The 14,606-nt window shown below is 39.1% G+C and overlaps 1 protein-coding gene across 4 annotated transcripts in view; it reads left to right on the top strand.

Annotated features, from left to right (window-relative positions):
• Positions 1-14,606, top strand: part of DMPK (DM1 protein kinase) — a 94,410-nt gene that overhangs the window by 66,821 nt on the left and 12,983 nt on the right. For all 4 annotated transcript variants that reach the window (XM_073599034.1, XM_073599037.1, XM_073599033.1 and 1 more), the window contains exons 10-11: positions 1,858-1,934; positions 2,044-2,146. In XM_073599034.1, coding sequence (XP_073455135.1) covers positions 1,858-1,934; positions 2,044-2,146 — 180 coding nt within the window. The remainder of the gene's footprint in view (positions 1-1,857; positions 1,935-2,043; positions 2,147-14,606) is intronic.

Here is a 14,606-nt window from a genome sequence, read left to right as displayed (position 1 = left end):
CCACTGGTTGAAGATCATAATCTTATTTTTTTTAACCACTTAAGGACCAGCCTCGTTTTGGAATTTAGGTGTTTACATGTTTAAGACAGGTTTTTTTGCTAGAAAATTAATTAGAACCCCCAAACATTATATATTGTTTTTTTTTCTAACACCCTAGAGAATAAAATGGCAGTCATTGCAATACTTTTTTTCACACCGTATTTGAGCAGCGGTCTTACAAGCACATTTTTTTGGGGAAAAAATTCACTTTTTGAATAAAAAAATAAGACAACAGTAATGTTAGTCCAATTTTTTTTATATTGTGAAAGATGATGTTACGCTGAGTAAATTGATACCCAACATGTCACGCTTCAAAATTGCGCCCGCTCGTGGAATGGTGTCAAACTTTTACCCTCAAAAATCTCCATAGGCGACGTTTAAAAAATTCTACAGATTGCATGTTTTGCGTTACAGAGGAGGTCTAGGGCTAGAATGATTGCTCTCGCTCTACTGATCGTGGCGATACCTCACATATGTGGTTTGACCACCGTTTTCATATGCGGGCGCTACTCACATAAGCGTTTGCTTCTGCGCGCGAGCTCGTCAGGACAGGGCACGTTAAAAAAAAATTTTTCTTACTTATTTTACTTAATTTTATTTATTTTTTCACTGTTTTTTTTTTTTTTTTTTTTAAATGGGTCACTTTTATTCCTATTACAAGGAATGTAAACATCCCTTGTAATAGAAAAAAGCATGACAGGTCCTCTTAAATATGAGATCTGAGGTCAAAAAGTCCTCAGATCTCATATTTGGACTAAAATGCAATGCAAAAAAAAAAATGTCATTTGAAAAAAATGACAACAGAAAAATGTGCCTTTAAGACATATGGGCGGAAGTGACTTTTTGATGTCACTTCCGCCCTCCTATGGTATGGAGACGGGTGGGGGCCATCTTCCCCTCACTCGTCTTCATACACAGACACGGAAAGGTCCTGATCGCCTCCGCCGCTACCGACGGCTCCGGTGAATGGCGGAGGGCCCGGGAGAGCGGCGGGAGGGGGGTGGCACCTCTCCCGCCGCCGATAACGGTGATCTTGTGGTGAATCCGCCACAGAGACCACCATTATCGTAAACAGAACCGCCGGCTCTAAAGATGGATACCTCGGTTGTGGCAGCAGCTGCTGCTGTTACCGAGATATCCATCTTCAAACTGCCAACATATATGTACATGAGGCGGTCGGTAAGTGGTTAAGTATAACTACATTTTGTTGAAAGAAAAAAAACAATCCCCCTCTCTATGATTTATGTACATTGCTAGGATTTTAAAAAAGTTTTTGGCATATCCCCTACCCTTTTCTGTTCTGAAGAACAAACTGTTTGTTCCACTATGCCATTGCAAGACTGATTGATTCCTTAGGGTCTGCACTCATTATAACCATCTGATGCGCTTTCAGTGTTCTAATAAGGAAAGTGGCAGTGTTTGCTTCTCTTTACAAGTAATTAGTCTCTGGGGAGTATCTCACCAAAATGAAATCCCTTTATTTTGCAGAGGACGACTAAAATTTTACCTTGTATCTTAGTTCAGACAGCTGAGAAAATCAATGAGCCAATCACACAAACAGGAAATGACATTTATGCCAGTGTTCTGTAAGCCAACTTTGTACAGAACACCTCCAGGTTACTATATTGCATAGAATTTTTTGATGGTTTTAGAAAATGACATTTGCCACAAATTAAAATGAAACTATTGTTTTAATATTAAATTACACAATGGCTTGTGGGCAATTTTATTATACATATCTTTTTTTAAACAAAAGTGTAAATCAAGTATAGTTCATTTATAACATCATCTCTATAATGATACTGCTTGTTTTTTCAGGAGACAATCTCAGATGTTGGGGACAGCTCCCCTCTTGGAGTCAACCTCCCATTTGTCGGTTACTCGTATACATTCAGGTGAGCACAGCCATTTAAATATAGATGAGAAGATCCCATCACACATTTATGTTATGCCAGTAAAAATAGCCGTATCATGCTGGATACATATTACATCTGTTATTTTTAGGGAGGACAGCCGGGAACATGTTTGGGGAAACATGAAAAACATCTGTGAATGTAAATCAGTATCAACATCAGACCATCAGAAAATAAACTCTAGAGATGACTTGGTGAGTCTTTTCATAATCTGCTATATTAAAACATGTGATAAATAACTAGTATGTACAATCCTTGGCAAAAAGTATGGAATCACCACTCTTGGAAAATGTTCATTCAATTGTTTAATTGTGTAAAAAAAAAAAAAAAAATAAGAGAATTACAGACATACCTCAAAACTATTTTCGTTTAACATTCCAACCTTCTAGCATTAAGAAACACTTAAAAAAAATTAAAAGGAAAGCTGTAGTCAGTAGCAACTATTTTTGCAGACCAAGCAGAGGAAAAAAATATGGAATCACTCAATTCTGAGGAAAATATTATGGAACCATCATGTACCATGTAGCAGTTTTAAAACAAACATCTGCATCAGATTACATCCTGAAAAATGATGTCATCATCACCAAACATCGTTTTAATTGATGAAATAATGAAAGTGTCCAAAATCTCAATATAAACTTGTGCATTTATTAAAGATTTAATGACTGTCATCTCTGCTGTACCTTTACCTGACATGCAACCCCATATCATTAATGATTGTGAAAATTTGCATGTTTTTTTCAGGCAGTCATCTTCATACATTTCATTGGAATGGGACCGAACAGTTCCAGCATCATCACCCTGCCCAATGAAAATTCATAATTCATCACTCAATTCTGAGGAAAATATTATGGAATCACCATGTACTCCTAAACAGAAAAAAACAAGGTTACAGTGGGCTAAAGAAAAGCAATCATGGACTGTGGATGATTGGATGAAAGTGATACAGTATTCAGTGATGAATTATGAATCTGCATTGGGCAGGGTGATGAAGCTGGAACTGTTTGGTGCCGTTCCAATGAAGTGTATGAAGATGACTGCCTGAAAAAAAGATTCAAATTTTCACAATCATTGATGATATGGGGTTGCATGTCAGGTAAAGGTACGGCAGAGATGACAGTCATTAAATGTTTAACGACTTGACCACTGGGCACTTAAACCCCTTCCTAACCAGACCAATTTTCAGCTTTCGGTGCTCTCACATTTTGAATGACAATTACTCAGTCATACAACACTGTACCTATATGAGATTTTTGTCCTTTTTTTCACACAAATAGAGCTTTCTTTTGGTGGTTTTTAATCATTGTTGGGTTTTTTAATTTTTGCGCTATAAAAGAAAAAAGACTAAAAATTCTGTAAAAAAGTGAATTTTTCTTTGTTTCTGTTATAAAATTTAGCAAATTAGTAATTTTTCTTCATAAATTTTGGCCAAAATTTATACTGCTACATAACTTTGGTAAAAACAAGTACAAATTGGTGTATATTATTTGGTCTTTGTGAAAGTTATAGAGTCCACAAGCTATGGTGCCAATATTTGAAAATTGATCACACCTGAAGTACTGACGGCCTAATTTCTTGAGACCCTAACATGCCAGAAAAGTACAAATACCCCCTAAATGACCCCTTTTTGGAAAGAAGACTTTCCAAGGTATTTAGAAAGATGCATGGTGAGTTTTTTGAAGTTGTCATTTTTTCCCACAATACTTTGCAAAATCAAGATTTTTCTCACACACAGCATATGTATACCACAAATTACACCCCCAAACACATTCTGCTATTACTCCCGAGTACGGCGATACCACATGTGTGAGACTTTTACACAGCGTGGCCACATGCAGAGACCCAACATGCAGGGAGCACCTTCAGGCGTTCTGGAGCACCCAGGCCAATTCTGACATTTCTCTCCTACATGTAAAAATCATCATTTATGTGCTAGAAAATTACATAGAACCCCAAAACATTATATATGTTTTTTAGCAAAGACCCTAGAGAATACAATGGCGGTCCTGGCAACTTTTTATCTCGCACAGTATTTGCGCAGCAATTTTTCGAACGCATTTTTTTTTTTTTAAATAGATACCTAAAATAGATACCTAACATGTTACCCTTCAAAATTGCACAGGCCCGTGGAATGGCGCCAAACTTCGCTACTTAAAAATCCCCATAGGCGATGCTATAACATTTTTTACTGGTTACGTTTTGAGTTACAAAGGAAATCTAGGGCCAAAATTATTGCTCTGCCTGTAATGTTCGCAGCGATACCTCACATGTGTGATTTGAAAACCATTTTCATATGTGGGTGGGACTTACATATCCGTTCGTTTTTTGTTCATTTTACTTTATTTATTTTAGTTTGACACAATTTTTCAAAAAAATTATTTTTTGATCACTTATATTCCTATTACAAGGAATGTAAACATCCCTTGTAATAGGAATATGGCATGAAAGGTCCTCTTTACAGTGAGATATGGGGTCAAGTAAGACCCCACATCTCACCTCTAAGCTGGGAAGCCTGAAATAAAAGAAAAAAAAAAAAGATCCTGGCTTCGATCGTAGTGGTGAGTCGGTAGAAGCACCAGAGTGCGGCGGGAGGGGGGGGGGCGTCCCCTCTTGCCTCCCGTAAGAGCGATCAAGCAGCAAAATAGCCGCTATGATCATTCTAATGGTGTAGGAAATCGCCAGCTGAAAAAGCTGATATCTGAATAATGCCTGTAGCTGCACCCATCATTCAGTTATCCCCACACAAATAAAGGATGTCATATGACGGCAGGCGGGAAGTGGTTAAAACGCATTTTTTTTTTTAATACAAAGTTGTCCATTTATACAATATATCTAACACATAGCATGTACATACCAAAAATGACCCCCCAAAATAGATTCTCCTACTCCTCCTGAGTACGGCAATACCACATGTGTGAGACATCCACAGCCTGGCCACATACAGAGGCCAAGTACAGCCGAGTATGGCTGAGCATGGCAGAGCATGGCCGAGCATGACCGAGTATGGCTGAGCATGGCTGAACATGGCTGGGTATGGCTGAATATGGCAGGGTATTGCAGGGTATCTCCGAGTATGACTGGGTATGGCAGAGTATGGCTGGGTATCACCAAGTATTGCAGAGTATGGCTGGGTATTGCAGAGTATGGCTGGTTATTGCAGAGTATGACTGGGTATTGCGGGGTATTGCAGAGTATTGCAGGGTATTGCAGAGTATTGCAGAGTATTGCAGAGTATTGCGGGGTATTGCAGAGTATTGCAGAGTATTGCAGGGTATTGCAGAGTATTGCAGGGTATTGCAGAGCATTGCAGGGTATTGCAGTGTATTGCAGGGCATTGCAGAGTATTGCAGAGTATTGCAGAATATTGCAGGGCATTGCAGAGTATTGCAGAGAATTACAGGGTATTGCAGAGCATTGCAGAGTATTGCAGGGCATTGCAGAGTATTGCAGGGTATTACAGAGTATGGAGGGATGGCTGAGAATGGATAGATGGATGGCTGGATGTGACTGCCATCCGATCCCTCCCCCTCTCCTCTCACACTGTACCGATCGGTACACAGAGGGGAGAGAGGAACCGGCGTCATGACATGACGCCGGTATGTTTACAAGTGATCGCTCCGTCATTTGACGGAGCAATCACATGGTAAACGGCCACGATCAGCGTCATTCGGCTATGGGCCGGTTGTTAAGTGGTTAATAAATGCACAAGTTTTTATTGAGATTTTGGACACTTTAATTATTCCATCAATTGAAAGAATGTTTGGTGATGATGACATTATTTTTCAGGATGTAATCTGATGCAGATGTTTGTTTTAGAACTGCTAAGTACATGGTAATTCCATAATAATTTCCTCAGATTTGAGCGATTCCATATTTTTTCCTCTGCTTCATCTGCAAAAACAGTTGCAACTGACTACAGTTTTCTTTGTTTTTTTTATTTTTTTTTAACTGTTTCTTAAAGCCAGAATGATAAATGGAAAATAGTTTTGAGGCATGTCTGTAATTATTTTATTTTTCTACACAATTAAACAATTGAATGAACATTTTCCAAGAGTGGTGATTCCATATTTTTTATCAGGGGTTGTAATAGTACTTAATATATTAAAATCGAATGTAAATAATTCTAGTACATGTATATAGTCAAAAACAGTGCAGCGCTAATCATGAATACATGGATATGCAAAAATGGTGATATGAGGTGAATCATATAAAAAAAAAATCACACAATTACAAACCTGTTCAAAAAAAAAAATTTAATATCAGTCATTGATGAACTAAAAAAGTCCAAAAGAAAGTGAATACGTACGTTGCCAGCCATCACCGAAACCGCTGTAGCAATATGTGTCAATATACAAAGAGAGAAGATAGACTCGACATAGTGTAAAACCCTTAATAGAAAATGCAATAAAAACATAGAGCACTCACATTTTAGTAAATATCAAAGCATGAGATAAACGATTCATGATAAACCAGGAAGAACAAACTGTAATGGCATAGACAGGGCAGTAGATCCACTGTCCTGTCCACGCCATTACAGTTTGTTTTTCCTGGTTTACCATGAATCTTCTGTGGTCTATGTTTTTATTACATTTTCTATTGATGGTTTTACACTATGTCGAGTCTTCTATCTTCTCTCCTTGGATTTATGTACTAATGCTGTGTTGATGAGAGTATTCCACCTCTGACTTTGAAAGGCCCTGTCTATTAACACATATTGCTACATCGGTTTCAGTGATGGTTGGCAATCTCCCTAGCAACATACAGTCTATTTGGAGATGATTGGAGTGGAGCGTCTATATCCAGGTGTTGAGACACCATTGCCTTCATTGACCCATTTGGCATAAGCTGAATTAGGTCCATATGTTCCGGTAAGCCTCCTTATATTCCATTTGGTTGCAGATTTCTTCAGGTGGTGATTATTCTTCTCTAGGTGATTGATCATCACAATTTGGATCACGCAATTATCATATACGCCTCCATGGACTTATTCACCTTATTTTGGACTTTTTTAGTTCATTAATGACTGTGAAATTTAAATTTTTTTTTTTTTGTACAGATTTGTATTTGTGTCATATATTGTTTATATGATTCACCTCATATCACCATTTTTGAACATCCATGTATTCATTATTTGCGCTGCACTGTTTTTTACTCATTACTTTTGCACAAGTTGTCCATTGTGGTGCTGGCTGCTGTTTTATCATTTATATTTCACTTATTTATGTTTCATTTTTGAACATTAGCATGGTATAACACTATATATTTTATATGTATATAGTCTACTTCTTGCTCAGTACTTCCAACACAGTGATTGTACTCTATTGCTTCTCATTTCTCTACTGTCCTGTGGCTTGCCCTTTAAATTATTTTTTTTTTCGTTCCACAAAAGCTTTATTGAAGCATAACACATACAAGATATGCTTGATCAGGAGATGTGTTTACAATAAGGGCCCTTTCACACTGAGGAGTTTTTCAGGTGCTTTTGTGTAAAAAAAAAAAAAGCACCTGGAAAGCTTGAAAAAAATGCTTCCCTATTAAATTCAATGAATGTGTTCACACTGTGGTGTTGCGCTTCCATTGCGGTGAAAAAAATCCTGCTTGCAGCATCTTTGGAGCATCTTTGGAGCATGTTTGGGGAGCTAAAAAAAAACGCACCAAAAACGAACCTTCCCATTGATAGCAATGGAAACTATGGCAAAAATGCGCCTGCAATGCGGTTTTGGTGCGGTTTTTAAATCACATGACCTTTAAAAACCACACTGCAAACACGGCAAAAACATATACGTTTTTGCAGCGGATCACAGTATAGCGCGTGTACAATCATCTCAGGATGCATCAAGAGAACAAAGAGTATACTGTAGGCAACTATACCAGTGGTTGGGCTAAGTGCCTCAGAGGCTGAGTTAATTTCGATATTGGAGATGGATTGAATGCCTTCTACAGACATCTCCTTGTTTGCGTGAGGGGTTGAGCCAATAATGAAGGTTGATAGCCTTAACTGTGTTATCCCTGGCCTTCCAAACTGGAGGTGAAGCCCACCTGTTCAAGGGTGATCCAAGAATTGAGAAGTGGGGTCAGGGGATTGGCCAGAATTTTAACAAAAACCTATCAAATAATGTCTACGTTTAGTAGAGAATATAGGTTTGTAGTTAGAGACCTGAGTCCTTCCCCTTCTTGAAGATCACCGTCAGAAAAGGCTCCTGAGTGGTCGGGTGACAAGTGCTGCGACTTAGCTAGGGAGTTGAAATCCTTCAAAAATCTCTGGACTAGTAGATCTGGCAGACATCTGGTGTATTGAGCTGCAAGGCTGTCTAGCCCTGGACTCTTTGCGAGCTACATCTGTTTTGGCACCAGGATGAATTCCTCTAGGGATGGTGGGGCCTCTAGTTTCCTGATGTTCTGGGAAGGTAAAGGCTTTGGGCAGTATTGGTCCAGGAATTCCTGTGTCTAGTCGGCTTTATGTCGGGCTGTATGAGGGACATTCTGTTGGGAGCCTAGGTTGTAGAGTTTGCTGTAATTCACAAATTGTTTAACTATCTCCTCGTTCTGTGATAAATGGTCACAACCACTCTCTGGGCTTGCAGAACCCTAGCCAGGAATGTGCCACTTTTTTTCCCCTGTTCATAGAACAGTTTCTGGGATAGCATAAAGCGGCGTTGAGTTATTTTCCCCGGTTACTCTAGCAAAAGAGTTCTGGAGTGTAATTCCTGGAGGGTCGCTTGGGCCTGGGGGCTTTTGTTTTGCATTTCCAGGGCTTCTATACGGTCAAAGAGTTTGCATAGAGCAGCCTGATGCTCTCTTTTGCGTTTTGCCTCCATGGCTAGGAGAGCGACCCACGCTACACATTTATGTGTGCCTCCCACTGTGACAAGGAAGATACCTCCGGGGTGTCATTAGTAGTAAACTACTCTATCAGGGTATGCTGAAGAGATTTCAGATTAATTGGGTCACTTAGCAAGGAGGCATCCAACCTCCAAATTTTTGTCTCGGGAAGGTCTATGGGAAGGTCAAGGAGAGCGTTATTGGATGCTAATCAGAAAGGACAATGATTTCTATGGTTGTAAATTATTTTTTGTCAGTCTTTCAGTAAGGATGCACTGTTTTTTTTATAAATACTGGAGGGCTATCCTGCATTTCTGTATATAGACTCGAAATATGGTACAGCTTGCAGGTAAAATGCTATTTCTTTTTAGAAGTCCTGTACCTGGAGCTGCTTCACCTCTGACTGCACAGAAAAAATGTGATAACTATGTAGCTTTTCTTGTTTTCAGACTTTGTGCCTAATGGGGCCTTGGATGATGAGGTTTATTCACAATGGGGCAGGTTTTTTTTTTTCTTTCTTTTCCTCTGAGAAAGAAAGGCTGACAGGAAAACTTAAATAAGGAATCTTTGGGGTTTGTTTAAAAAAAAAAAATTATGAATGTCACAAGCATTCATCCAGCCATTACAAATTCTGGCTGTATTTTGCACAAAGTGGTATTAAAACCAAAAGCAAACGTCTATTATATTGCAGCTTACCAATTTTTAGATGTGGTTGCTGCATTCGTTTTCTTTTAGGCTTTCTTTCTTTTATTTTCACCTGGTGATCCTGCCAGTAGGTCTGTTGCTATTCAAAAGAACAAGCTCTCCTGCAATTGTGGCAGTTGCAAGGTTGAGACAAACCATTTACTACTGACAAGGGTGCTTACAATGATCATCTTTTTTTCCTTAAAAATATAAAAGCTTTATCCCAAAAGGAAAAAAAAAACTGCTGTACCTGCTTCTAAAGTGTTAGCTGGAGTTCAGCTTCAATTTGTTAGTGTATTTTAATCTGCTAGTACATCTAACACTCCCTTCCCCCCAGACTGACAATGCTGCTGTCCAAAGGTGTCCCTGTTGCTCCTTCATCCATGTAGGCACTTGAATACAGGAGGTGTGTTACTGGCCAGATCACCAGGTGAAAACAGGGGAAAAAGCCTAAAAAAAGAAAACGAATGCAGCCATCACATTTAAGGATTGGTAAGCTGAAATATATTACGTTTTTGGTTTTGGGTTTAATACTGCTTTAATATGTTGTTTTCCTATTATCATCGGCTTTATCTAGTAGCCACAATGTACTTTTTCTCCTAAAATACCTTAATCAGGAAAATATTGAAAATACTGCATTATGACCACTGAAGCTGATGATCATAGGAAAGCAACATATTCAGCAAAATATACAGTAGTCGGAATTTGTGATGGCTAAATGAATGTTTGTGGCATTTATCCTTAGATTTTTTTATTTTTTTTTTATATCTATAGACCCTTTTGTGTCTAAAAACATACTCAAGCTTACTAATAGGTTCTTTTGATTTCAGTATATTTATTTTTACCTTTATCCATACAGGATATCGTGCTAAACCTGTAGGTTAATAGGAGAAGCAAGACCATTGCTAAGTGGAAGAGTGGGTTTGATAAAAAAAAAAAGTTGTCAGTGCCTCCACCCAGGACAGGGTCTCTGTGAACAGAGAGGATTGCCTTCCTGGGAAATGAATCAGTAAACTAATCAAAGTAACTGAGAGCATAAGAACTACTGCAACCAGCATAAAACATTAACCATATAAGAGAATATATATGTACAACAGTATAGGAATAATATAATCTTTATATAAGAAGTGCATACATCCAATGTACAAAGAGGTATTATCAGCAAAGGTTCTGATAGGAGTCCAGGTGGAATTGCACATATACCCGTGCACATATAGTTATTGATAGAGATACCTCCAGATGAATGTTGCAGCAAAGTCTAGTTGTAGGGGCAACTGAGGACAGCATCTGTGTTTGTGTTGGAGAACCTGAAGACATGATCAGCGGTCTCGGGGGTATTCTCCAACTGTTGTCTGACCAGCCTGGAATGGGGCTTCACATTGGCAGGAACTGTGGTGTGGCACTGGAACTCGGAGTAAGCCTATCTACTCTATGCTTTAGTCCCTCCCTGGTAGTTTATAATAGTTTCTTCTGGTCTGGGTGAAAATACAACAGCAGCAACTCCATGGACAGGACATGAGGCTCAATTCTCTCTATCTTCTTCTTGGAAACTCCCCTTTATAAAGATGTCAAAGTCCTCCAATCTGGGGTTTCTGACCTGCTTTCTGTTTATTTTATTATGTACATTCTTGACAAATGTAATCTAAGGAAATTTGGTGACACTCTGAAGGAGGAACCATCATATTGACAATGCTGAGAGTCTGATGTCCAAACTCAGCTTTCACTCTAAGCCCTGTTTGATTATTATATCTGTATATGCAGATTTTATTAAAATGGACACATGAATATGAAAAGTAGCTATATTGTCTTAATATGAAATATTGTTTTTTTTATGTTGATAAATAACCTTTAATTCTTTTTTTAAACATTTGTTGTGAGATCATACCCTCAATTAACTTCTAGTTGATGTTTTTTTGTGCATTTTTTATGTGTTTTGTGTTTTTGGGAGATGCCTGAGAAACCAGCAAAAATGCAGCAGAAACGCATCAAAAACGCAAGCACTGTGTTTTTGATGCATTTCCGCAGTGTTTCTATTGAAGTCTATGGAGCCAAAAACGCAACCTGCTGCAGCAAAAAAAGTCCCTGGCCTTTTCCAAAAAAAGTACAGTTGGAAACACACAGATGTAAACGCGACCCATGGGAAACCATGTTAAAAGGGACTGTAGTGCTCTCTCCCCCCATAGAAAGCTGCTTTTATTTTAGAAACAGACGAATGTTAGCTCAGGTAGGTAAAGGGGGGGGGGGTAAAGCGCCGATACTGATGCCAAAACAAGGAATGCATTAAGGTAAAAAATGTTTAGGCTTTATAACCACTTTCATTTTTTTTTTTAAAGTTACTTTTTTAATATTTTATATTTTTTTTTAACCACTTTCCGACCAGACGCCGCCGTTTTACTGCGGCAGAATGGCACGGGTGTGCGAAACGATGTAGCTGCACGTTGGCTCCTTTAAGCGGGATAGCAGGCGCGCCTGCTGCATTGCGGGGGTGCCGATGCTTGTGGCCGGCGGTCGGCGCACGATCAGGGGCCGAGAGGCAGAAAAGGGACGTGTGTGTGTAAACACACAAATCGCTGTTCTGTAAACTGAGGAGAGGCAGATCGTGAGTTCCTAATAGCTAGGAACCACGATCTGTCATCTCCTATAGTCAGGCCCCTCCCCCCACAATTATAACACACAGCCAGGGAACACATTTAACCCCTTGATCGCCCCCTAGTGTTAACCCCTTCCCTGCTGGTGACATTTACACAGTAATCAGTGCATTTTTATAGCACTGATCGCTGTATAATTGTCAATGGTCCCAAAAATGTGTCAAAAGTGTCCGATGTGTCCGCTAACGTCGCAGTTCAGATAAAAATTGCAGATCGCCACCATTACTAGTAAAAAAAAAAAAAAAAATTATAAAAATGCCATAAATCTATCACCTATTTTGTAGACGCTATAACTTTTGCGCAAACCAATCAATATATGCTTATTGCGATTTTTATTAAAAAAAAATATGTAGAAGGATACACATCGGCCTAAACTGAGGAAAAAATTAGCTTTTTTTACAAAAAAAATTTGGGATATTTATTATAGCAAAAAGTAAAAAATATTGTGTTTTTTTCAAAATTGTCGCTCTTGATGATCAGATACCACGAAAAGAAAGCTCTATTTGTGGGGAAAAAAAGGACATCACTTTTGTTTGGGTACATCATCGCACGACCGCGCAATTGTCAGTTAAATCGACGCAGTGTCGAATCGCAAAAAATGGCCTGGTCATTGAGCAGCCAAATCTTCCGGGGCTGAAGTGGTTAAAATAATATCTGGTGATCCTGCCATGAAGGTCCTTGGCAAGGCTCTGTGCCTGTCTCCCAGTTACACTTTCTCATTGTCATCCTGTCACACAGGCTTCTCAAGGAGACTACAAAGTGGCAATCTCTAAACACATTATTTAGCACAAGGTTTAGACCCCTTTGCCACTGGGGCGGTTTTCAGGCGATTTATAAATACATACAAAACAGCGCTCGCAAATAAATTTGTGTTATATGGTAATCTTCAAACTCTAACTATCCTGTTGCAGCTGCAGGATAAAAGTGCTGACACTTTAGTAATATATAAACGAAAATCTGCGCTGGCAACTTACCAAGTAGAAAATTAATAAACTATAATGAAACCAAATAATAAAACCAAATAATAAATACACTATGCAAATAGTTGTGAATGTGAAAAAAATGTATAAAGGGAAAATTTAAATGTAGACCTTGCACAATTTGCTGTGTACTGAGTGAAATCGTGCACAAATGCACTAACAGACTAGGTAACTACAATGTGATAAGGGACAAATCAAAAATATATATGTACATACAAGTGATGCAGTTTGGATGAATAATCCAAAAAAACACACATCCAAAACACTATGCGACTTAAGGCGATAGAATATCGCTATACTGATGCAAAAAAAAAAAAATATATATAATATATATATGTGCTCTCATGTATTCATAATCATAAATAGCAATGAAGTGAGCCTCTAAACAAAATAAACGCCAAGTGAAATTGTGAAACAAAAATGTCAATAGGATCAAAATTTGCAAATGACAGAGTATCTATTAAATCAAAATGTTCCTTCACAAAAGGACAATCAGCAGACTTCCAGCTTTTTCATCCGTATGATAAATCAGGGCAAAAGGTATGCTGATGTAGGAGATGGTTAGAAGGAAACTTTTGGGACCACAAAGCTTGCGTTCCACCAAAAGAAAAGAAAAGACATATAGTGTAAAACCTTAGGATACCATGGGGTCACCTGCGCATATGTGCGCTACTCACGGGACCGGCATGCAGAGCAGGCATTCAGATACTTGGTCGGTTCGCCGCTGAACGGCGTGCGTTCCACCAACTCCAGGAAGTGATGTCACTGGTTAAACAGGCGTAGGCAGGATGTTGCGTCGACGCGTTTCGCCCCTCCCCCATTGCGTTATCAAAGACTCTGGAAATAGTCTCTGCTAAGCGCCTGAAACCCGCCTCCCATTCATTGAAGTGTGACTTTTCATACTTGGCGGTGCGCTTGTGGGACGTTCCGAAAAGTCCTGCAAACAACATCTTTGGGGCGGGTTGGGAGTGCTGTATTTAGCGCTCCCAAAATTCCCTGCCCATTGGAATGAAGGGGTAGCGCTTCTGAAGTTCCTGAAAAGCGTTTCGGATGCGCCGCAACACGGGAGTTTCTAACCCCTTCTTTGGTGTTAAAAGCACGCGCTAGCGGCCAAAAAAGCCGCTAGCGGGGCGAACGCGGCCATGGCCCCAGTGTGAAAGGGGTCTTATTGTTGTCACTATCAGTAGACCCACCCTGACAAATGCCAGCTGCTGGAATGAATGTAGATAAATAGCGGATGCAGATAGATCTGCAGTATTTAGATGCAACAAAGCATAATAAAGGTAAAAGAAAGGCAATTGTCTTTGATGCACAGGTCTCACTTTAAAAAGCTTTAACACAAAGAAAAGGATCGTTATTTTCAGCCATGTGGCTGTAATTTTCAATTGTTATTGGCTCCAACTGATAACTTTCACTTTTTTTGAAAATGAAGATTCTAATCCTGGAATGTTAGCTTTGTGAACTGACCCTACGGTGCTTTAGCAAATTAAAGGTCAGGGTTTACAGGAATTTCTGTTTTG

The sequence above is a fragment of the Aquarana catesbeiana genome, linkage group LG09, assembly GCF_042186555.1.
Source record: "Aquarana catesbeiana isolate 2022-GZ linkage group LG09, ASM4218655v1, whole genome shotgun sequence".
Classification (NCBI taxonomy): Eukaryota; Metazoa; Chordata; class Amphibia; order Anura; family Ranidae; genus Aquarana; species Aquarana catesbeiana.
The sequence above is the reverse complement of the archived record's forward strand: the minus strand, read 5'-3'. Positions and strand labels throughout refer to the sequence as shown.